At 44.8% G+C, this 25,655-nt stretch overlaps 1 protein-coding gene across 1 annotated transcript in view; it reads right to left on the bottom strand.

Annotated features, from left to right (window-relative positions):
• The window catches only part of ank2b (ankyrin 2b, neuronal), a 117,325-nt gene that overhangs the window by 13,656 nt on the left and 78,014 nt on the right, over window positions 1–25,655 (bottom strand). Inside the window, exons 27-40 of the mRNA XM_056300764.1 lie at window positions 23,295–23,519; window positions 20,539–20,693; window positions 19,872–20,083; window positions 19,127–19,331; window positions 18,899–18,995; window positions 16,864–17,092; window positions 16,496–16,621; window positions 16,264–16,386; window positions 15,414–15,435; window positions 7,361–7,438; window positions 6,142–6,273; window positions 5,858–6,007; window positions 3,954–4,188; window positions 3,727–3,781 (exon numbers count right to left, since the gene is read on the bottom strand). Coding sequence (XP_056156739.1) covers window positions 3,727–3,781; window positions 3,954–4,188; window positions 5,858–6,007; window positions 6,142–6,273; window positions 7,361–7,438; window positions 15,414–15,435; window positions 16,264–16,386; window positions 16,496–16,621; window positions 16,864–17,092; window positions 18,899–18,995; window positions 19,127–19,331; window positions 19,872–20,083; window positions 20,539–20,693; window positions 23,295–23,519 — 2,044 coding nt within the window. The remainder of the gene's footprint in view (window positions 1–3,726; window positions 3,782–3,953; window positions 4,189–5,857; window positions 6,008–6,141; window positions 6,274–7,360; window positions 7,439–15,413; window positions 15,436–16,263; window positions 16,387–16,495; window positions 16,622–16,863; window positions 17,093–18,898; window positions 18,996–19,126; window positions 19,332–19,871; window positions 20,084–20,538; window positions 20,694–23,294; window positions 23,520–25,655) is intronic.

Below are 25,655 nucleotides of genomic sequence, written 5' to 3'. Positions count from 1 at the left end.
TCCTATTTTAAATTCGGGTATTGGTGAGTCACCAATGTATTCATCCCCAGACGCTAATGAGTCAGGTGATGATGGTCTCATCTCAGAAAACATCAGTGATAAAGAATGATCAAATTCTACATCTGACGATTCGGGTGAATTTGGACTACTTGATCTGGCTGATACAGTAGATTCTATTAAAGACTGTTTGAAATCAGGAATGGGTGAGTCAGGTGAAAATGCCATGCATTCGTTTTGAGATCTTGTTGAATCAGGAGACTCTTGTCTGTTCTCTGCAAGATTTAAACGGTTAAAATCACTTTCCAAATCAACATCTGACAACAGCGATTCAGCAGATGATGACCTGGGACAACACAGTGGGGGTTCAGAGAAAAAGCAATATTGGGGAACTGGGGAATCTGGGGACAAAGATCTCTGTTCATTTAAAGAGATTACTGACTGTGGTGAATCTGGCCGCAGCATTGCCATCAATCCAACCAAATGTGGTGACATGGGTCTGTACTCTGAATCAGAATCAGGGGAAAGGGATCTTTGCAAACATTTACCCTTGGACTCTAATTGCCTAAATACAGCTTCATCCGCATCGTTCACATCTGACTTAACCTGAATATACTCTGTCCTAGTCCCAGCGTATTTAAACACTCCAGTTTTATTCATGAAGTTTTCACCTACATACTGGGGGTCATGGACCTGAGAGATCAGATTCCAAAGCTCTGCATCATACACAAGCCTGTAGACAGGCATTTTGGTTGGGGACGAAGTATAATGCTCTGGCACTGAAACCAAAGACTGTTTTATGGGTTTTTGCTGTTCTTCAGGGACACCGACAGTTAATATGGATGACAAAGGCTGATAATCAGATAAAAGCTCTGGTGACGGAGATGACGTACCAGATACTTTTGACTCAAAGTCATTTGATTTATAAGACTCGGGTGATGCTAAACCAATAGCTGAGCCTGATTTTCCATCAATTTTGGCTGATTTCTTAATAACTTTCTTTTTTTGAGACTTTGTTTTTGAAATTGATGGATTGGGGGTTGTTGCTTCCTTTGACTTCATTTCAGATAACTCTTGAGAAATATCCACTGTTAAATGGTCTAATTTAGGTATTCCAGAATCATGTTTATCAATCAATATGTCTGATTCAACGTCTAATGGTACATGCTCTTGGGAATGCCATACAACAGATTCCACATTTTGAGATGAAGGGTGGCCCAGCAAATCATGTGGAGACTTGGATTTAGTCACTATTTTGTGATGTAAAACTGATGGGTCATCTTTATTTAATGAAACATTTTCAGGAGAGTTTGATTTAGCGATTGACTGGTGATAGTCTGTAATAATGTCTTCTTTGTTTGACTGATGAATATGTTCAGTAAATTCTCGTATGAGAGGGCTGGATTGGAAAAAAGTCTCTGTTATCTTATCCTGAGACTGTTCTGAAAACTGTCCCTCTGTGTGAGATGTGGCTTCATTAATAATTGTATCATCTTTTTCAAAGGCCAAAGGTTTTGGGGATGCTGATCTCGCAGTGGTTTGGAAATTCACCGGTATCGGCACAAAATCAGTGTCTGACGATACCCGTTGAGGGACGGATGAACCATGTCCAAAGACACTTATTGCAGATTCAGACAATCCTGCTGTATGTTGAGGTATGGCTGAGTCGGGGGAAAGTGCTCTGTTTTTGTCTCCAGACCCGACTGAACAAGGGGATGAAGGCCTTTTCTCATAGAATGGTGATGATAACAATACACCATCATATTCTTTATCTGAGCATAGTAGTTCAGGTGATGAGGATCTGGGAATAATGGTTGAAATAGCTGACTCAGGCCAAGCCTGACCATAGTCAAGTATGGGTGATTCAGTTGGCGGAGCTTTATCTTGGTTTAGGGATGCTACTGATTCTGGTGATGAAGGCCTGTCATCATAAAGCACTGATGACAAATACATATCTTCGAATTCGATATTTGATGACAGAGACTCGGGTGAAGATGATGTAGATCTCCTTACAGTGGGAAAAGAGTCGGTTAAAGCTTGTGTAAACTCTGGTATGGGTGAGTCTGGTGGAAGCAAATGATAGTCTGATATTGATGCTGTGGACTCAGGGGATGATGATATAATTTCATGAAACTGCACTTCAGTTGATAGGGGCATGTACTCAGAGGAAGGTGTAAAAAGCCACGGGACTGTTTCTAAACTGACAGAATCAGGTGACAACGCCCTGTCCTCTGTATCAAAAGTAAGTGACTGACATGAGATAGATCCTCCACCCTCATCGTCACTATCAGGTGATATTGGCCTTCCAAAGGGTCTCCTATTTGAAACCATCGGTGTCAATGGCCTTTCCTCTGTTTCCAGTGCTTGTAGGTATGATGCACCTTCTGACAGACTCAACAATGCTTGCGCTTGAGCAAATGCATAGCTATCCTCAAACTGAACAACAGGGGGTGGTAGGGGAGACAAGGGCCTAAACTGAGGTATGGGAGAATCAGGAGCCAGCAGACTGAGTTCATTTATGGATGAAACAGAGTCAGGTGACGAGGCTCTACTTTCTGTCACGATTATTGATGTATCAGTAGTCATAGAGGATCTATTGCTGGTTGATTCAAATTCAAGTATCACGGGATTACAGGTGCTGTGCATTTTTACGGTTGTTGTTTCCAGTGAGACTGTAGTAGAAATTTTTGGCTTTACAGAGACAGCATCCTGGATCTTTGGTTTATTATGGGCAAGTGATAATGTTATCCCAGAATTGCAATCAAGACTGGTTACTAAAGAGGTGGTTGTCTGTCTCAAGGGACTGACGGTTGACTCTTGTGAATCTTGAATGGAGGCATTTGAAGTTATGGACTCTGGTGCCTGAGAGACAAAAGTTAAACTGCTGAGATGAATAGGTTTGACATGGTCCTTAGCCAAAAGAGAAGTCTGTTCAACATCTATTTCTGATTCCAAGGTTTTCCCAACATCTTTGCTAACCTGTTCTATACTTCGAGACCCATCAAATTCATTTGTCCCCATTGCAGAAGGAATGACCTCTTCCATGTATGCATCTTTGGGTTCCACAGCCACGTTCTCAACACCTGAATCTATCAGATCAACATCATATCCATAAAGGACTTTGTAGAGTCGACGTGACACTTCATCCATGTGCTCTTGTGAACACACCTGTCTTGGGGTTATCTGTTTTTCCTGCCTAGATTGTATCTCTACTGGTAAAGGAGCAGTTTGTTGTACAGGCTGAGCTATTTGCTCACTCATAAGTTCTTGTTTAAAACTGAGCTCCTCTGAGACCACCTCAGCAGGTGGATGGGTAATGGTAATGGAAGCCCTGGTGATATTTGTGTAATCTTCACTGGTTTCCTTAAGGTCCACTGACAGTTCACTGAAGTCTGGTTCTGCTTGCTCACACTCAGTCAAGCTATCTCCAAAATCAGTTATAGACAACGGCCAACTCTCGCATACATCCGTTCGAGAACTGTTGGATGACTCCCGCCAAGTCACTGGTGACAACAAATGACTGTCATGGGTGGTCTGTAGGCACTCCAAACTCCAGCCCTCTCCACCTTCTGCACCCTCAGTCTCCTCATGGTCAGACAGTTCAGCAGTGGGATGGGGAGGCTGAGTGATCTGGCCAGATAACTTGGGTATCTCTTGGTACACAGGATTTATCACATGGGAAGGGATCTCGTAGGGGGAGGTACAGTACAATGTGAAGGAAGGACTTACATGTTTCAAAGTGCCCGTATGTACTGATTCATCTCCCTCCGATTTTTCTGATGAGCTGACAAAATAAAAACAACGCATACACGTCAGTGCCCAACTATATGAGATGGTGATAACAGCTAGTCCCTGTAAAGATATATGAGTACAGATGATAAAGTTGTGCTAACTCGCAGTCAGTAATGATGCCAAAGATGCATTACATTTCATATATAATGACTCAATTCACTTACTGTGTTGTTTCAATGTCCTTCTGCAGTTTCTCCTTCTGGGCGTGCCTCAGGAGGCCTGTCACTGAAGTGTCTGTCTCCGACCGCCCTGTTGTCTCATGAAGCGATGACAAGCTGGAAGACAGGTCCTCAGCCAACACCACTGGTACCTGTTGTCCTGAACCTGGACTTTGCACTGTGGCCTGTGCACGTCTACCTGGCCTGGGACTGTCAATGTCTTCTTGAAGAGCAGAAAAACCTGAGAAAGCACAGAGGCCATTGGAACACATTTCTAAAAGTCGGATCCTATTTTACCTATTATTTGGTTCCCCAGATCAATGTTTGTAGAAATGCAATACAGTAATGCACCGTCAAGTGATACATATTATTTTACATGCAAAGTGGGTCATTTGAATATATATATATACATACACACACACACACACACACACACACACACACACACACACACACACACACACACACACACACACACACACACACTGAAGTGAGGTCAGTGAGTAGTTATATGACTATAAAAGCAAAAGAAATTTAAACTGAGATTGATGGCATCTTGGTGGTGTAGCAGTCTATTCCATTGCCTACCAACACAGCGATCGCCGGTTTGAACCCCCGTGTTACCTCCAGCTCGGTCGGACATCCCTACAGACACAATTGGCCGTGTCTGCGGGTGGGAAGCCGGACGTGGGTGTGTGTCCTGGTCACTGCACTAGCGCCTCCTCCGGTTGGTCGGGGCGCCTATTTAGGGGGAGAGGGGGAACTGGGGGGAATAGCATGATCCTCCCACGCGCTACGTCCCCCTGGAGAAACTCCTTACTGTCAGGTGAAAAGAAATGGCTGGCGACTCAACATGTATTGGATGTGGTAGTTTGCAGCCCTCCCCGGGGGCGGAGCAGCGGCCGGGACAGCTCAGAAGAGTGGAGTAATTGGCCAAATACAATTGGGGATAAAAGAGGGGGGCAAGAATCCCCCCCTCCCCCCAAAAAAACAAATTCAATTTTACAAAACTTGGCCCGTTGTTCCATGGCCGGGACGGAATCCGCATTGTTCCTCCTGGATCCGAGGTTCAACAATAGGTCGGAGCCTCCTTTCCAGCACCCGAGAGTAGACTTTCCCAGAGAGGCTGAGCAGTGTGATGCCCCAATAATTGGAGCTCACCCTCAAAATCTATTGTCATCTAACAACACTGTGGCCATTGTAACTAATTAATGGTCACCAATCGCCGGTTTTGGTCGTTATGCAACTGTATTGTTTATAAGGGCAGGGATACCTGCAGTCAGCTGAGACTGACAAAGTCACTTAGATGAGTGATGACACGTTTCTCCCACTAAATTTTGTGCCAGATGAACTGATTCAACGTTCTGGGATTTCCTTACCTGGGTTACGGAGCATGCATCCAGACAGTGGCTGATGATGCCACAGAGAAAAAGTTGTTTTTCATCCAGTATTGTGCAGTCTTACTAATGCCATGGGGGAAAGTAAGGCCCAGCAATACCTGGCAAAGTAAGTGTTTGTGTCGTGGCAAATGGATTGAGCCGAGTCATCGCCGAGGCAAAGTAATGAACCCACTTTGACACTAGATTCAAAAAGGTTTACTGGTTTGGGAAGCTTTTACCTCCATTTATTTGACATAAATTGGGGGAGAAAAAGAATTGGACCCAGTACAGAATAATCTCTCCAGACATGAGGTCTACGCCAATGAACTCTTCAGCATACAAATGACTGACCATTACTTATCGGGTGAGCAAGACTGCTACGCACCGTTTCTACCATGTGCTCTGCATTTACACAGACAAATTAACTTATGAATGGGATACAAGAATTAGCCATCTTTGAATGAAATTTGGATTTCCTTGAACATTTTAGACAGAGAAATGACAATCATCTGTCAATATCTGCCGGTTTACCTTCAGTATGATCCAGCGATATAGTCCTCTCTATCTCTGCATAGGTGTGCGACGACGTCTCATCCTGAGTGGACTTGGTCATCTTGGTTTCAATAAGATGAACGATGTCCATTCGGTTTATCTTAGTTAATCGTCTGATCAGCGTTGTTTCTGTGCAGACAAGATAACAGACTGAGAGCTCCACATTTTGTTTATGGAGAGCATGACTAAACATAATACTCAAGCACAATCCTTAGTTCTGACAGGAAACGTCAAGCTCTATGTGTCAGACTCTCATCACCAACCTGTGGCATGTTTTCCCTCCCTGTCTGCCCAGAGCTCAAGCAAGGCATGGCTTTGGTCCTGTAGTGAGTTGGGGTTTTCAATCCTTATCAGGTTGATTCTCTCCTCACTGAAATCCAACTCTCTCGCCAGTTCTGGAGAGAAAACGGACACCAGGGTTATTTGAAGAATTTCTGAATAAAGTGAGGTAAAATGAATAACTATATTTACAGTTCTAAATTGATGTTCAACTCCATAGGGCCCATAAACCAGTTGTTTACCTGCCGGGAGTGTATTTCAGTGCAATATCTATTAGTTTGGATTGGAGTGGGGCATTACGGGGTGTGATGGCACCCGTCTTGAGTTGGTCTGATTTGCAGGTTAAATTGCGGCTACACTCCCCGGAAGACACAAGATTCTTTGTGGGAGTGCAGCCCCGATATAACCTGCCTCAAGCCAACTACCCTGACTCAGGACAAGTGGGACAGCGCACTATTCTGCCACAGGGGGCTATGCATACGTTGACTTCTGGCCATCTGCAAAGGCACTGATTTCTTTAATCGAAGCTTAGAAAGGTGGACACATGTATAAAATCATGATACAGAGTGCTTCTATTTCTCTGTTTTCAAGAGCTCCCCTTGTTTGGCTTCTCACAGCTGAACCATTTCTTGTTTCCGAGACTCATGATGTCATCAGACACTCATTTACACACAGCCTTTCAGCTCAAATTATACATGCACAACACGTAGTGACTGTAAAATGTTTGTTAGGGCCCAGACACACCAAATCGACTAGCAGCGACGGAGCCCGGCTGTTGCGTCGCCTCACGTCGCCTGCCGTCTGAGCCAAAAAGAACACAGCCGATGGCCCTGATTCGCTAGCTCAGCGCTGATTTGCTAATCTGAACAGCCAATCAGAGTGATCTCTCTCAACATGCGGAATCGGCCGAAAAGCTGCCAACAGGGGTCCAACTAGTGCCAACGGTGTGGGACACACCGCAAAAACTAGGGTCACCGATGGCCCAACATTGGCTGATGGCCAACTGTCGGCCTGGTGTGTCAGGGCCCTTAGCCCCAAAGGGAAACATGTTTATAAACCTTGAGAATTTTGAAATGTGGTAAGGACATCAGGAGCCTACCACAGTGTTATTCTGACATACATCATGTCTATGAACCAGACTGGATAAACCCTCATCCATGTTGTCCTTGACCACTTGGCCACTGATGCTGAAGCGTGACTCACCTGTCCAGCTGAAGCCCAGGTGGTCGGCTATGACGGCCAACCGCTGCTCTTTTCTCTCAGCTTCATCCTGTGGATCTACTGTAAATACCACCAGACAGCCGTAAGCGGACAGAACCGCAAGGTATACCAGATGAAGTCATAGTCACAAATGTAAAAACGACAAAAGGAAAATGGAAAGAAAATATTCACTGGCTTTCTTGTCAGATGATAGGGGGCTATGTTCTGACTCAGTCAAGTAATTTTGATCTGTTTGTAAAAAAAAGAAGCATAAAGTCGGACAAAGCTTAATTTTATCGCGACTCATGTTCAGCTGAGGTTTAAAAAGCCTATTCAAAGATAAATGTTAAACCAAAACCACACTGTGACAGACCAACTAAGTGTTGAAATTAAAAAAAAAAAACGCTTTAGATTCCAATCATACAAAATTTGATCCCTGAATATAGTACTTGATATCATTTTTTACATTTTTCAGCTTCCAATCTTCAAAGATTTCAGTCCCTGTGCTGCTTGTTTAAGTTCGATAAAGCCTTTAAGTCAATTTTGAGATTTTAAGGACACACAAAAGGAAAAAGTGACAATGACAAATACAAACATAGCTCAAGCAACACAACCAAAGAGTCTTTAGTTACAGAGGATATTAACAACAAGGGACAGAAAGGCAGCACCTTTACTGCTATAGTGCACTATAAAGGCACAAGAGAAAGAGAATGGGCCCCGTGAATTGGGGGGGGGTACCTTTACTTTGGACTTTATCATCAGGGATTCTCTGCATCTGCGTCTCAACAGGGTCATCCCACAGTGGTCTAATGGGAAAGATGTCTCCTGAGGAAGGGAACTGCATTTCAGGGAACGTTTCTTTCTCTATGATTGAAGGGTCAATGAGACTGCTCTCATCGTCTGAGTTACCAGCTTCAGCCTCTTGCTCTTTGTGTTTTTCTGACAGTGCCAATCTCTCCACAAGTTTTGCCGCTTCATCACTTATTTCTTCAAAGAACTCAATGGATTGTTTGCGTGGCTTCTCTTTAGTGGGTGTTGATGTGTGGGATGGCTGAGCAGATTTGCCTCTGACTGGCAGTCTGGACTGAAAGCCTTTAGACTTTGCTGACTCAACACTTAAAGGACGACCCTGTTCCTTTTTAGCAGATGGCCTAGTGGACTCCCCCTCACAGAAACTCTTGGCTTTGGAAGATGTTGTCTTTGTTTTGGCATCTACAGAGGGACCTGCATCTGTCTCAGATTTTCTCCTTGTGTCCTTTTTGACAGCAACCTTGAGCTTTTTTTCCTGGTTCGAGTCAAGACGTTTGGCTGTAGAATCAGGCTTGCTTGTGCCAGCCTTGATGGGAATTCTAGATTTAGACTCAGAGGTAAAGGGGGCTTCTTTTTTAAGAGTTGTTGATGAGTGAGATGCATGGGATGGAGAGTGAGTCGTGGCTTTACCACGACTTTGTGCAACAGTCTTAGCTGAGGATTTGGTTTGAGTCTTTTTTAAACTACTTGTAGTAGATTGTTTGATCTTTTCTGTAGCTTTTGGAATCTCTATTACTGACTGTGGTTCCTCTGGAGAGGAATCGGATGACTCTTGGCCCTGTTCAGAGTACACAGATCTGGTGACTGTAGTTTCTGCTGTCTGTACATTTGTTATCATTGGGTCAAGAGAACTACAGTCTAATTCTAAGGGGCCCACATCTAAAGTTTTATCCGTGTCAGTCTCTGCAGCTTCAGGGGGTGTTTGATCTTTCTTTGTGGCTTTGGATGAGGCCGAAAGGCCCATTTTCGGGATTTTAGATTTAGCTGCATCAGCCTTTGAGGCTGATGCGTCACCTTCAACAATGGGTTTCTGCTGGCAATCAGTAGTTTCTTTTGGTTTTTCATCTTCCTCAGTCTTAATTTCTAGTGTTAGATTGAGGCCAACCTCAGTTTCAGCTGTTGTACTCCTACCTTCTTCTCTGGCCTCATCAGAGAGAGCCTCTTCTAAGGGTTGTTCACCTATTTGAAAAAATGCAAAGCCACTCCCCTCTTCTTCATAGCTCCTCTTGGTCATGTCAATAGCACCACTGCGGGTCATCTCAAAGAGCTTTCCTTCCTGAAAAAGGAAGGGATTTGGCTCACTGGTAGGTGTGCTCTCTTCTGTGGGAGTTCTGCCAGGAGTTGTGTCTGGGGTTGCCTGCTGTGATTGTCGATCCACTATCAGGTTCAGTATCTTTTGCTCCTCCTCTTTGACACGAGCTGCAAAAGCAGTATCATCCTCACGCAATGCAGTCCAGGGGTCAGTCTCTGCTTTTGCAGTGACACCCTTTGACTCAGTTCTGGGAAGTTCCACCACTTCATCATCCTCTTCCATGTCATCATAGCTAGATATCTCTGGTTTGAACATCTCCTTTGACTGTCCAGTGCCAACAGGAGCACTTAGTCCAGTCAGGCCTGGTACCCCAGTGGGTATCTTTTTATCTCCCTTCACTTCATCCGTGACAATTACACCTGGTTTTACTTCATCAGATTGTAGACCGTGAGCACATTTCTCTTGGCCCTCACTGTCGTATCCTTTATGTTCTCTTGACTTCTTTAAGCTCTCCTTTTGCTCATCTGTTATGTTTGCAGAGCTTGAAGTGAGTGCTGGCATTTTAACAACATCATCTTTGTCAGCTGTGTCAGGTGGTAGGACTTTCAACACTTGCTCGGTTTTCACTGTTGGTTTTGAATCATGCTTATCTGAGACAGAATGAGATCCCTCGGATGTGACATTGGCTGTTGTAGTAGCGCTCTTGACATCTGTGATGTGGAATCCTTCATGCAAACCTGCTGGAAAAGGAGAGGGAGGTTGTACTTTAATATGGGGATCAACAAAAAGAGCTAACTCTGAATCCTCTCTGGGTCTAGAGAGCTCACATTCACCCTGCAAATGTTTATCACTTGTGGGCTCTAATGGTTTTGAGCTGTCATCCCCTATTTGGGGGTCTGTTGAGACATTTATATCTTTTCTAGATGTGTTTTTGCTCCTTGCTTCTTGCTCCATTTCCTCAAATGTTTTTATTTTGGCTGCCATCTTAAACATCTCCTCCTCTGGCGTGATTTTTCTCTGAGCTTCATAGCTGTCTGTTGTGTGTTCTTCTTCTGAGTCTTCAGGGATGACAGCTGGTTTGGACTGAGCAGAGAGGAACACAAGGTCGGGGGGTTTGACGTTTACCTCATAACTTACCTCTTCAGAACTAGGGATATCAGCAGAAAGGGGACTCTTACCAGAACTCGTCATCTGAGATGTCTGCTCACAACTGTCATCATCAGCACTAGCCTTGTGGTCTTGCAGTAGCCTATTATGCAAAGCATAAGGGGGAAATTCTAGGGCTTTGGAGCACTCTGTGTGGCTAGAGGATTTGGCAGGCTGATCTAGAGGTGGTGGGAAGGCTGGTTGGTTTTCTTGATCTACGGGGCTGCTCTCTAAGGAGTCATGGCAAGGGGATTCCTTGGTAGGGCTGGGTTCAATGGAGTCTGGGGACTTATGAGAGGAGTTTTCTTCCATGAGAGGACTACCTTCTAGAGAGTCTCTGTGGCTAATTGTCAAAGAGTCATCAGCTAATGGGCTGAGGGCATCTGAGTCTTGGTGTCTTAAAGGCAGCTCTAGGCTCCCTTGACGATGAAAAGATGATCTAGAAGCTGGAGAACCTGCTAAGGATGATGCTAGCTGACTGGCAGGGCTCTCTTCATCACTAAGAAATGATTCTAAGGTCTCTGAGACTCTCTTCATTAGCTTTCGGGGTTTAGATGGCTTAGATTCACTCCTTTTAACAGATATGGACTCACTTGTGGTGCGGTCACTTGCAGCCTCACTAGAGGCACCAGGGAGGGTCAATTCTGTAGACACCTGGTCATCAGTAGTCCCCAAACCAGAGTCTCCAGACTTCACCTTGTCTTTTTGTTCTGTCTTGATTGACGTGGCAGTAGCTGCCGATGTTTTAGAGGTCTGGTCTCCAGTTTTGGGAGAGAGAGGCAGACTCTCAGGGCTTGTGCCCGGAGTTGCTAGGCCCTCATGTTTATAGCTGTCCTCAGAACTCAGATGGGGGCTTCCATCTCCGGGACTGGCACTTAGTGAGTCTGCAACACCCTCATGTTTTAAACTATCAGAGCTATCATCAAGGCCACCATTTCCAAAGTCTACAGTTTCAGTCAGCTCTGAATGGGTGTCTGGAAGTAACTTTTTTTCTTTTTGTGTTTCTTGATGAATGGTGTCTCTCTTGTGAGGTTTGGCATCCAGAGAAAGTTCTCTGTCTTGAGAAACATGAGAGGTTATTGCTTTTGTCATGACTTTTGACTGGATGGTTTGTGATTTTGTAGATTGCTCTGATGCGGCCACAGTGGAAGTTTTCAGTTCAAAGAGCCCAGACTTTCTCTTTGAGGGGTCCTGCCCTGTTTGGAAGGCTTGCATCAGCTCTTTGACTGACATTGTCTCCTCCAGTTTCTCAGATTCAGCTTTGGGAGATTTAGGGGGCCCCTGTTTTAATTTGGGGCTCTCTTTGGCCTTTGGAGAGGGTTTGCTCATAACAGGCAATTGTGAGGGTTTGCTTCCAGTAACCTTTTTGCTCTTTTGTTCAGCCTCTACTCTCTGTTGTAAGGCTTTGACTTTGTCTTTTATTGACCCAATGGGTGTTTCTTCAACCACAGGGGATACTGGTGATTTCGGTGAAGAGGCTGTGGGTACACTTAATAGGGCACCCACCTCTGGAGATTCCTCTACTTGCCCCTGGTCCTTCCCCTTTTGTCTGACTGCCTTTTTGACATTGCCAGTCAATTTTTCCTGTGATTTGGTTGGTGTGGTCGGTTTTGCACTTTTGCGTGCAACATTTGTGACTTTTTCTTTAACACCTGCCTCTTTGCTAGCTTTTGCTTTAGAGCCCACTGGTGCATCCAGGAGGTATTCTTTGAGATCGCCGCTGTCCTTTATAGCCTTGGGTCTGGGAGCCCCTTTATTAGCCCTGGTTTCACGTAAAACAGGTTCTTGGGTTTCTAAGGCTGCCATCTTTTTGGCCTCCTCTATCTCACTGTCTGATAAGAGGACCCACTCTTCGGCCATCCTAGCTGCTCTGGCTGCTTCCCCAGCCAACTCACCCTCATAAGTCCCACTCCTCAGTATCTCACTGACTTTTTCTAGGTCCTCTTTGACTTTCACTAAGTCCTTTTCCATTATTTCTAATGGCTCTCCAGACACCTCCTCAGCCCCTTTGTCTAGACTGCCCCCTCCCAAGGAAGTGGATTTCTCTGTTGGGTCTGCAGTCAAGATTGCAGTCATTTTGAGCAAGTCTTGTTTCATCTCTGACACATCGGAGAGAAGGTCTGGCTCTCGAATCAACTCTGATTTCAGGACTGCTGTTGTCATCTCTTCATCTTCCGTACGGAAGAAACACAAGTAAGGAGTAAAGAAAATCAAAAATTGAAATGAAAGGAGATAGACATTGGAGAATCTGGTCAGGACACGATTGGAGCAAACTGTCAGGGATCATAGAACAGGCTCACAATGGACACTACATCCGGGAATCAGGAAAATCATGTTGCTAGTGTCTAATATTTCTGGGGCAAAGCAAAAAGCCAACTAAACAATATGAATGGAAGGGCTATGAGCAGGAAATAACTTGCTTGTACACTGACTCAGCACACCCACACACACAAGACAAAAAGCAAGAACAGTACTAAATTATATAAGAAAACAACTCTAATAAGCCAGCTATGAAAATAGTGGACATCAACAAACCAACAAAAGACAAGGAAAAAGGGACAGAAAAAAAGAAATAGAAACATCAAGACATCTCAAAATTGCTCAGATGTTTGACTTATGTCTATCAAATTAAATGGAAGAAAGAATTTGAAAATAACTAAGAACTCTAGATGTCTCTTTTCATTGAAAGCCAGTGACAAAAACTTAGATACGGTTAAATTGAGAAGCTGTGCTTTATCATGCTAAACAAAGCACTCAATTTACTTCAGAATGCTTCATTCTTAATCAGCAAAAAAGGTAAAATAACTCCAGGAAATAAATTCTTATTTGTATATCTGCAAAAAAAAAAAAAAAAAAAAATCACAGCTTTTTTATTCTTTTTACCTTTATGTCTTAAACCGGATTAAAATTATAGAACCAAAGAGAACTGAAATCATAACACAGGTAGCACAGAGTACAAAACCATACCCAAATAATTGAGGGGAAACACCAAAATCACGGTACACAAATTCAAATGCAAGGAACTCTCAAAACGCAATACACTAAAAAACTAAAAACAAACAGACACACAAACACACTCATACACTGTTAATGTAAGGCAAGTTATTTCCGTGCAAAGCAAAGGGAACTGTTACTGAACAGTTAGTGGCGAAAAGTGAATGGACTGAGTTAAGTGTTTGAAATGTAACTAAAACCTGCGAATGGAACCTGTGTTGATCATGAGTTTCTCATTGATAAATATTAGAATTTATCACTGTGGTGAGATTTTGATCCTTTTAGACTGCTAAACGAATGTTAATGCAACTAATTCAGCAATAACATACTGATTGCATCTACATTCTGCATATGGTCATTCTTACCAATACACATACATGAAATCTTAACCTGTACAAGTACTTTCATGTATGTACTATGCTTTTGGAATATAGTGCAAAGTATTCAATTTAATTTATGATTTCAAGTTCATCTAGGGGCTGAACTCAACCAATTTTGCTTTGATTTTCCAGGAGCCAAGGGGGTATCACAACATGGACAAGGCAAATATGGTAGAAAGGGACGGATCTAGTAGAGGTGAGGCAGTGGGATAAAGGATGTAGTAGAGGTGAGGAAGTGGGATAAAGGATCTAGTAAAGGTGAGGCAGTGGGATAAAGGATCTAGTAGAGGTGAGGTGGTGGGATAAGGGATCTAGTAGAGGTGAGGCGGTGGGATAAAGGATCTAGTAGAGGTGAGGCAGTGGGATAAAGGATCTAGTAGATGTGAGGCGGTGAGATGAGGGATCTAGTAGAGGTGAGGTAGTGGGATAAAGGATCTAGTAGAGGTGAGGAAGTGGGATAAAGGATCTAGTAGAGGTGAGGTAGTGGGATAAAGGATCTAGTAGAGGTGAGGAAGTGGGATAAAGGATCTAGTAGAGGTGAGGCGGTGAGATAAGGGATATAGTAGAGGTGAGGTGGTGGGATAAAGGATCTAGTAGAGGTGAGGCAGTGGGTTAATGGCTCTAGTAGAGGTGAAAGCATCTAGTAGAGGTGAGGCGGTGGGATAAAGGATCCAGTAGAGATCAGGCAGTGAGATAAAGGATCTAGTAGAGGTGAGGCGGTGGGATAAAGGATCTAGTAGAGGTGAGGCCGTGGGATAAAGGATCTAGTAGAGGTGAGGCGGTGGGATAAAGGATCTAGTAGAGGTGAGGCAGTGGGATAAATGATCTAGCAGAGGTGAGGCAGTGGGATAGAGTGGTTTGGCACTGGGTTACTACGGTGACCAGGAGGAGTAGTTCATTGTCACATAAACATCACCACAGTATGACATTTTTTTTAATGTGCATATGTGGATGGCGCTGAGTTTCTCTTCTCCTTGCATCCAATTTCAAAAGGAGGAGTGACGTGCACACGTTTAGCGAGTGAAAATGAAGACGATGCAGCAGGTATGAAATAAAAATATGGAAAACAAAAAGTGATGAAGTTGAGCCATGTGGCAAAACATGTTAAATTAGGGGTATGGAGTTTGTGCCATTGTGTTTTTGTGACAAGACAAAAATGGGGAACTTAAAGGGCTTTGAAAAAGAAGCACATTGTCTACAGCTGAGCTAGTGAGGATGGAGCTGGGTGTTTTAGTATATTAGCTGAGGTATTCCTCGGTACACTCTCCACAGTATTAGACTCACACATTAGTATTAGCACATACAACAACAGCTCATTACAATATAATGGAAGAATGTAATATGAACTACATTCTAATATTATCTTTTTTAAGTGCAAATAAGTTAAGTAAATGTTCATAGAAAAGTGAGTATTTAAGTGTTATTTACTAAAAAAAAAGCCAAGGAATTTTTAAAAAAAGAAGCTATGTCTTACATTTCTCAAGCACACTGCTGGACTGTAAAAACAATAAAGAAAATACAATTATTCTCATTTTAAATTCATTGCACATGTGATATACAAAACAATAACTGGACATATTTCAGGATTTAACGTCAAAGACACACAAGAAACGGCTAAAACGCATGCTCCGGCTGACACTACGCTACAACACATCTGGACTACGAGTGATGTTTGACTGCTAAAAGCTGCTGCGTGTGGACCTTGTGTGGCGACTAACGGTGAACAGGACACGACGGCAAAGCTAGTTAGTTGGGGAGGGACGGGGAGCAAAGGCTGCTGTTACCTCTTCTTCTTGCTCTTGGTCTGAGTCAGAGTCCTTTGGGGGAGCAAGAAGCAGCAGGAAGCAGAGACGGGAAGACGCACAGACAGAGACAACACACAGGACAGAATCACGGGAGAGCAGAACACCGGGGGGGGGGGAAGCATTGTTATCACAGCGTGTAAGAGAGACAGTCGGTATGATTTCAGGGAAGGTCAGAGAAACATTGTTGAGATCGTAGCAGAAAGGGGAATTCCTGAAGTAAAGCAGCAACCAGGACTTCTCAGTGGTAGTGCTGGCTGCTCGTATAAACGGCACAAGTTAATGGATCAGATTTCAAAAATTGATGAAAGAACAGGAGTTTTCAGTCGTAAATATCTGAGAGGAGTTCTGGTCACATTGGGACTAGCGTTATAAAGTGATTAGACGGGCAACTTAGAATAACCCGTTAAACAATTTTGGACTCATTTGTTAAAATTTTGCAAATTTCAAGATTTCATACTTACAGGAAGAACTCAGAAGTTAAGTATTGTTGCGGAATAAAGTACATACAAGTGTCCTTACCTTGGAGTATGATGGCAGAGTAATGTTTAGGTTGCATATGGCATTTTGGGTCAGCGACCTGTAATTCCTGGGTTCTTTCAAAAAGGACAGTCGGCCACATGGCTCCTGAGTGTTGTCTCTTATCTACAACAGCAGAAGAGCCCAGCAATTAGTCAGAAAACCAATCAATACCTACCCTCAAAATAAAATGACCAAATCGCTCAGTCCTTTATAAACAAGTCATACTGCTCACTTTGATGAAGAGCGCGAGTCTGTTCTCCTTAAAGGCATAGAAGCTGAAGAGATGATGCTGGCCACTCTTAGTGAGCGGTACCAGGTTGCCAAAGCAGTCTGCATAGATAGGTTTACCTTCCAAAACCTGGGAAATAATGAAAGGCAGGTATTAAAACAGATACTCGCATAGGAAATACCCAGATACAACGGATACAGTCACTCCATTTCTGTTTTTCCTTCCCTTATATACATAAATCATTTTGTTGCTCGCTGTTTGCCTCCATAGAAAAGTTCCTCTGCTGTCCCCTCCGGATCATCTAGCCCTGCATCCCCCCCCCCCCTCTCTCTCCACTCCTCTGTCATTCCCTCCCTCCCCTGGCTCCTCACCTCTACGTCTCGGCTGCGGGCCACCTCCATGAAGTTTTCCTGCTGCTCCAGTGTCTTGTCTATTTTGTCGTCCGTCATGCAGAAGCAACGTAGGCGCGCCTCGATGGGGTCATGGGTCTTGGCAAAGATGACAAACTTGGCCATGTAGGGGACACAGATGATCTCCCGGTACACCTGAGTGGAGAAGTTGACAGACTCCTGGACCTGCCGGCAGTCTATCAGCCAGAACCTGTTGGATAGATAGGATTGGTGAACGCAGGTGAGGTCAGAATTTCATTTGCAGTCCCAGTGATAAGAAATAAAAGACCATCGTCAGTGACCGTACAAATATAAATGAATCACTTTGCATATTCTTTCCAAAGAAAATCTTCCTACCCTAAGAGCCATAAATATATATATATATATATGGCATTTTGTTCACTGTGTAGGATAGAAATGACAGGGTGTCCGGGGGTGGCATAGTGGTCCATTCCGTTGCCTACCAACACAAGGATCGCCGGTTTGAAACCCCGTGTTACCTCCGGCTTGGTCGGGCGTCCCTACGACACAATTGGCTGTGTCTGCGGGTGGGTAGCCAGATGTGGGTATGTGTCCTGGTCGCTGCACTAGCGCCTCCCCTGGTCGGTCAGGGCACCTGTCCAGAGGGGAGGGGGAACTGGGGGGAATAGCGTGATCCTCCCAGGCACTACGTCCTCCTGGTGAAACTCCTCACTGTCAGGTGAAAAGAAGCAGCTGGCGACTCCACATGTATGGGAGGAGGCATGTGGTAGTCTGCAACCCTCCCCGGATTGACAGAGGGGGTGGAGCAGAGACCGGGACGGCTCAGAAGAGTGGAGTAATTGGCTAAGTATAATCGGCGAGAAAAAAAGGCAAGAGAAAAAGGTTGAAATGACATGATGCTGCAATAGTTGCCATGCCAACTGAAAAGAAACAACTCTACCATCATGCAACCTGATAGGATCAGCGGTTCATTTACTATCTTAAGGGACACGTGTGCTCTTATGACTAAGAGTTTGTTGTTATGTAGTTCTTTGGTTGCCAAATAAGATAACAACAACAACAACAACACCAATAATAATAATAATAATGGATTACATGTATATAGCGCTTTATCTAGACACTCAAAGCGCTCCACATTGAAGGGGGTAACTCACCTCAACCACCACCAGTGTGCAGCACCACCTGGGTGATGCACGGCAGCCATGTTGCACCAGAACACTCACCACACATCAGCTTGAGGTGGAGAGGGAGGACTCATGGAGCCAGTCACACGGGGGGGGGGGGGGGTTAGGTGGCCAGCTGGAGAGAGCCACGTTGGGAATGTTGGCAGGACACCAGGGGACCCCCTACTCTTTGTGATAAGTGCCACGGGGTCTTTAATGACCGCAGTGAGTCAGGACCTCGGTTTAACGTCTCGTCTGAAGGACGGCGTCTCCTACAGCACAGTGTCCCCGTCACTGCCCTGGGGCACTGGGATTTGATATTTGTTGTTTTTATTAGGACCAGAGGGAAGACTGCCCCCTACTGGCCCACCAACTCAAATACCTTGTAGTATGTCTAAACCATTTCTTTGTGTGTTACCTGTTGTATTTTAATACGTTTTGATTCTGAGTTTTTATAGCGACACCAATCTCCAGTGCAGCACACATTTGTCACTGGATTTAGCCTGTCCAGCCAGTCAAAAACCTGTGCAACGTCCAACTGGATGTTCACACACCAAGTTCTCACTTCTGCAGGATTTAACTGGCAAGCCAGATTATCAGCCTCGCTAATTCGTTTGGCCAAGTAATAACTGTAACTGCTTCATCATTTAATTTTCGATTGGATAGAAATATGTTTTTCTTACATAAAAAAGGAAATGCCATTATAATTCAGTGAAACACCTTTTCTACTTTTGACCAATAGAAATTGTCCAATTTTTTGTTTTGTTTTGTGTGGACTTTGGCTGTCAAATGGCCTGGAGTATCACAGCTTTACTAATATTGCATGTAGTCAAATTCAGAAGTACAAACATTTTGCATTGAGGCAATCCTACCTTGCCGACACATTGGTTGTAAAGGAGACACAGTCGTTGATGAAGGTCAGGGGAGTGGTTCCTGTGATATCCTCCCACTGGGCTGGCGTAGTACCACCTGCAAACGGACCAAAACACAACTCACACTGAAATATGTGGATGGATTTTTTTCTCGGTGTGTCCGTGTAAGGTCATCTGTACCTGTGTCTTCATCTAACAGTATGTGTGAGTATGTGAGTGTTCTCTGACCTGTGATACTGCAGAGCAGCCGTAAGGTGGGGGTGTCCCCTCCGAAGCCATTGAGCACCGGGTCCGAGTTGCTCTTGGGTATTGGGATGGTCATAGTGATGGGTTTATGGAACTTCCTGCGGCGGGGCTCCAGGGTAACAATGGGGCTGAAGGTGGCCTTGTTCCCCAGGATTTTCCTCACCACATCCAGACTCACAGGTTGAGCCTGGGACACGATAAGACAGTTGGCATGAAAAGTATGTGACTTACAAATATCAAGCAAACACTTCAGCACTCACTTCCTCTACAATATAAGAAAGATAATACTTAAAGAATGTTTTTTTTCCGGATCCCCCCCCCCCTTTTCCTCCCCGATTGTACTTGGCCAACTGCCCCACTCTTCCGAGCCGTCCCGGTCTCTGCTCCACCCCCTCTGCCGATCCAGGGAGGGCTGCAGACTACCACATGCCTCCTTCGACACATATGGAGTTCCCCCCTCCCCCTCCCGAACAGGTGTCCAGACCAACCAGAGGAGGCGCTAGTGCAGCAACCAGGACACATACCCACATCCGGCATCCCACCTGCAAACACGGCCAATTGTGTCTGTAGGGACGCCCGACCAAGCCGGAGGTAACACGGGGATTCGAACTGGCAATCCCCGTGTTGGTAGGTAACGGAACAGACAGCTGTGCTACCCGGATGCCCATAAAACTACAACATTTAGCTAAAGTGTGACTCGAGCCGATGCCTTGTGTTTGTGCGTTACCTGCAGGCCAACCCTGATCCTCTTGGTGAGAGCGCCCTCTGGAAACACGGCCTGGACCTGAGTCACCACAGTGCTGCTCAGGACGCCCCCCTCTGGACCGATCAGGTTGCTGTCCTGCTTAACGCGAGACACCACAGCAAAGTACTGCGGGAAATCTCTGGTGATGATGCGGCAGATGCGCTTCCTCTCCAGCTCCTCTGGCGTGTCCAGCTCTGGAGGGAGGGAGGGAGGGAGGGAGGGAGGGAGGGAGGGAGCACAGTGGTTAACTGGTCCAGACTTGAAGCATGTCTCTGTCCTGTGCCTGTTCTGCTTGGTTCATGTAGTGTGACGTTTTTCAGTCATAAGACTGAGCAATCTGGTGTGTTTCTGAAACGCCATCAAACTTGCGTGAAAAATTGTACCAGACAATTCTTGGGTGGTCTAGAAACAGCTTCTGGAGTAAACGCCCCTGTGAAGATGGCAACCCCGCACAGTTTCGGTGGCATTTCAGAGACACACAGAAAACTGCGCAGTATCATGGCTGCTAATGAAGTGTTATCCCTACAGCAAATATATATATATATATATATAGAGAGAGAGAGAAAATTGTGATTGTTTCCCTTTAAGAAAGGCTGATGGCCTGTGTTGATGACATCACATCAGCACTGCTGTGACATCAGAAGCTGACCTTCATCCATGCCGTTCAGAATCTGGTTTAGCTCCTCCTCTGTATGTTCACAGTGATGCTCCTTCCAGCTTTCCCCCGACTCGCTCCTCAAAATCACCAGTTCGCGCTCCTTACCACGCAGGGCGGCAAAATGGGGGATCTCCACGATGACCGGACTGGATGGGTAGAAGGTGGGGAGCGTGAGCAAGTGCATCTTTGGAGGAGGACAGGTAGTGTGTGCTGTACAGTATGTATGTGCGCCCATGTGAGTGTGGGGCTTCCATTCACCGCACTTGAAAACCAACCCGGCGTGCACGATCATGATAACCCAGCTACAAAACACTTCTAATGCAAGCATGCTACACTGAGCACCATCCACGGAAGGACACACATTAACACAAGACCACTTGGATAACTGGGAACACTGAAACACACCAAGCAAAACACAAGGATGGGGAGGGTGAGGTGGGGAAGGAAGGATCGGAGAGAGGAAGGGGCAATGGAGTGGTGAGGTCTACGGTTCAGTCACTAACGGTAATTGTGTGGGGTGCAAGGTGCGAGCACAGCGCATGAGACCACAACCAGACAAACACAAGATTATAAAGGAATGGTCTGTGAAGGTACACAATGACAGTGACAATTCCAGCATCCATGGATTGTTTCATATGCTCTACTGTTGATGTGATTTCTTCCCTACCCAAGGAATTTTGTCCCCGGAGGCCCGAGCTGTAGGATACGGCTAACCAAGCTCTCGCCCTCATTAAGAGGAGGTGGAGCGGTGGGGAGGTGGAGTTTACTGTGAAACCAACCGACCGTCCGTACGCAGCAGTGGAGGGAGAGAGAGCACACACTGTGTGGGTTTGGGGTGCAAGAGGTCAGAAAGTCATGTGTGACCCGACAGCCGAGGCCGTCTGGGCGCTATTACACACATCGGTCATATGCAAGGTCTCATTCTTTAAACATCGCCAGCAGACTGGCAGAGGCTACACAAGTACGGGGGAGATGTTGGGTTACATATCAAATCAATCATGGTGCAATTTCAATGGTGGTAGCGTTAACTGAGGTAGCTCATTTCATCGTGGGTGGGGGACAATGCGTTTGGACTGCAGCTGTTATGAAAGGAAACGTGACATGCCGAAGAGCGGAGATAAACAAGATTCCTGAAACTGGGAAGAAGCGAGAGCAGATACACAAAGGGTTTTAGTAAAGGCAGAGGCAGAGGGAATTAATCTGAAAAATGACAAAAGGCAGCAAACTCTCAGCTTCTCCTTACAGGGAATGCAGTTTTAAATGAACACCTGAAACCCACAGGTTCAACACTGAGACCCCCATGCCTTGTTCCTGTCACTATTCCCCAGTGTTCACAGCTCACTTGGAGCTCACCTGCACTCTTTTTTTCCCTACATTTACATGACGGTTATTTGTCGACAGCTACTTCTAATGACACCGAGTGTAACAGTAGAATAAGCCTGAGGTCACACGTCAACAAAAATCCCAACCATCACAAGCATTTCTCCTCTTTTTTCTTCTTGCAATAAGGATCTACGTTCAACACAAATCAAATATGTCCACTGTTACACTTGAAGAGATCATCTGCACAAAAAACAATTATTATAGTATATTGTTTTTACATAATAAACTAATAAAATCCAGTGAACGCATTAAATACATCTGACTGTTGTATGTAATGCTTAATAATAATAATAATCATTATTTTGTTATATATTATATATATATATATATATATCAATATATTTATATTCATATTTATTAATGAATATATTATATTATATATAGTCATATAAGTATATATATATATATATATATATATATATGCATCTATATATAAATACATATTTTTTAAAATAATAAAACAATGATAAATAATAATAATAATATTAATAATAATAATCTACTGCAGTCGGCTGCTCCCATTAGGGGTCGCCACAGAGGAATAATAATAATAATAATAATAATAATAATAATAATAATAAATAAAAAAGGAATCTTGTATGTAATGTAATTCCACATGACTATATTCACAAACTAAAATGTGTTTTGGTGTAAAAGCTGATATCTCCCATTTAAACTGCATGGCAGTCCATGTTTGTTAGCAGAAAGCACTATGTCAGCACCACTGCTGTTATTTAGCAAAACCCGATAAATCTGTCGAGCGAATCAGAACATGGTATTTGCAACACATAATAATAATAATGTGTCACAAATATATATGCTGCAAAATAATCTTATGTTTTTCCCAACTTAGTGCAGTTCGTGGTTCCTTTATTCACCGAAGAATGATTTTACAAAGCAGAATTATATGGCGGAAAAAATGTTTACAAATTTAGTTTTGATATGAGTCAGGACTGCTAAGATATGACCTGTAATGAAGACTGTCGGAGTGATCTGCTTTTGTAAGAAATAATTAACATTTAATAAATCTAAATTTATGGTAGCTTTAATATTATGAATGACTTGTGTTTTGTGAAGTTATTTTTATCGAATCAAAATGAACCAACTTCAGTTTAAATGGTATTACCTGTTGTGCACAATAAAAATACATGATTTCTACAATAAAAATACATGATTTCTAGAAACTGATAGAAATACTTGTGTCTTCACAAATCAACTCTTGATTTGTCCCACCTTTCCAGCCATAATCTTTCATTTGCCTCCATCAACGCGTTCCTGCAAGCTCATCACCATTCCTACTGTCTGTTTCTCGCCCAACGCCTCCATTCTTCCCTCTATCCACCCATCCATCCCCGCGGTCTTACCCGAGAAACTGGGCTCCTGAAGGCCCCACCTCGATCAGCCTGCTGGCCAGGCCCTCTCCCTCCACCATGGGCGGCATGGTGGCTAGGCGGTGCCTCTTCACTAGCCGGCAGGTCACCCGTGTCGGTGCGCTGCACTTCCTGGGTGGGATGATGATGCGCAGGCCGTTGTGGCGGCAACCACGCATGGCTCCGCCCCTGGCATCCACCATGAAGCTAACCAGGAAGCTGGGGTAGGAGAGGAGCAGAGCAGTGAAAACGCAGACAAAGGCAGAACGTGGTAAACTATCTCACTCCACAGCCCGAGTCTAAGATACTCCCACCTTCTGATGAATAATGGCCCAAACTGGTAAAAAAAAAAAACCGTGTCGTTGTTCACAGCCCATGCAAGGATGCAAGTGGCAAATACACACCGCCACAAACACGACAAAGTCGTTGAAGAGGCTTTGGTAAAGCAAACACTTGACACAAGGTTAGAAAACCACACAGAGACTTGAAAACACTTGTGAATGGATGCAGCAACACAGCCAGCACCATCGTTAGACGACAAAAGTGACTTCCGGTTTGCCCTCCAACACCGAAACATGCCACAGAGGCCGAGTGCAACATGGCAAAGAACAAACTTGTGTAGTTTGTCGAGTGTTTCAAAAAAAACAGATAAATGTGATGGAAATGTGTTCACACTCCAGGGAAAAACAAGGAGATGAGTCTTAAGGTGACTGCCCTTTCCACTTGGGTGAAGATACTTGAGTATTGGGTGAAGATACTTGGGTATTGGGTGAAGATACTTGAGTATTGGGTGAAGATACTTGGGTATTGGGTGAAGATACTTGGGTATTGGGTGAAGATACTTGGGTATTGGGTGAAGATACTTGAGTATTGAGTGAAGATACTTGGGTATTGGGTGAAGATACTTGGGTATTGGGTGAAGATACTTGAGTATTGGGTGAAGATACTTGAGTATTGGGTGAAGATACTTGGGTATTGGGTGAAGATACTTGGGTATTGGTATTTGTGGTATTTGTGTCCCTGAGATATCTGTTAGTGGCAATGCTTTTACAAGACATTTTGTGAAACGAGTCCATCCCTAACCTTCAGTGCCTCACGGCATCTCTCGGGTCTCCTTGCCTTTGTCTTAACTTGCCATGTCACATTATCTGTCCACATGGGGAGATGACCTGTAGTCTTTTTTTGTGGTTTTTCTCCCTTTTCTCTGAATTGTACTTAGCCAATCACCCCTCTGAGCCGTCCCGGTCGCTGCTCCACCCCCTCTGCTGATCCGGGGAGGGCTGCAGACTACCACATGCCTCCTCTGTGATACACGTGGAGTCGCCAGCCGCTTCTTTTCACCTGACAGTGAGGAGTTTCGCCAGGGGGGACGTAGCGCGTGGGAGGATCACGCTATTCCCCCCATTTCCCCCTCCCCCCCGAACAGGCGCCCCGACTGACCAGAGGAGGCGCCAGTGCAGCGACCAGGACACACACCCACACCCGGCTTCCCACCCACAGACACAGCCAATCGTGTCTGTAGGGACGCCCGACCAAGCTGGAGGTAACACGGGGACTCGAACCACCGATCCTCATGTTGGTAGGCAACGGAACAGACCGCTACTCTACCCGGACGCCCGTGACATGACCTGTATCATGTGGCACTGCAGCTTAAACAGGTTGTCTTGAGTTTGTGGTCGCAGCTTGAAGTGACGTGTCACTTCCAACTGCTTTCAGTAAAGTTGTAGGCAGAAGCCAGATAAACTGTCCCAGCATGTAGCTGAGCTGGTGGACCCCTGAGAGAAAGGTAGGAGGCAGAGTAGGTGAAGGACACGGGCATACACAAACATCTCCCCGCCAGGAGAGCACACTGTGAGGGGAGGAAGAGCATGGTGAAGATGAAGAGGAGGAGGAGGAAGAGGACAACGGTGAAGTCGAGGTGCAGTGGGTCACCTGCTGTGGTCTCCATGATCAAGGCACGGAGAGGAACGGCTAAAAACGCCAACCCCATTTCACAGGAAGAGAGAGATAGAAGTAAACAGGGGCAATTTAGCGTCAGAGAAAACATCACAGCAAGTTTCAGAAGTGCAGAATACGAAAATGTGAATACATTATAAGAAGGGCTTTGCAGAGGACCTCCTGTCAAGTCTGAGCACATTTGCCTGTATGTCATTAATATTAATATATCAGGCAAAAAGCTCATCGCTGGAGTCTAACGAATGCCTGCCATGTCTCGATACAGACGCCGAAGGGCACCTTGTGTGTCCACGTATGAAAACAGTGGGATGAGAAAGCGTTGTCAATATACCGCACTGACAAAGACTTAACTTCTCCCGCTACGCAGCCACCATACATCTAAATGCCTGCCATGACATC

Source organism: Lampris incognitus, chromosome 20 (assembly GCF_029633865.1).
Source record: "Lampris incognitus isolate fLamInc1 chromosome 20, fLamInc1.hap2, whole genome shotgun sequence".
Lineage (NCBI taxonomy): Eukaryota > Metazoa > Chordata > Actinopteri > Lampriformes > Lampridae > Lampris > Lampris incognitus.
The sequence above is the reverse complement of the archived record's forward strand: the minus strand, read 5'-3'. Positions and strand labels throughout refer to the sequence as shown.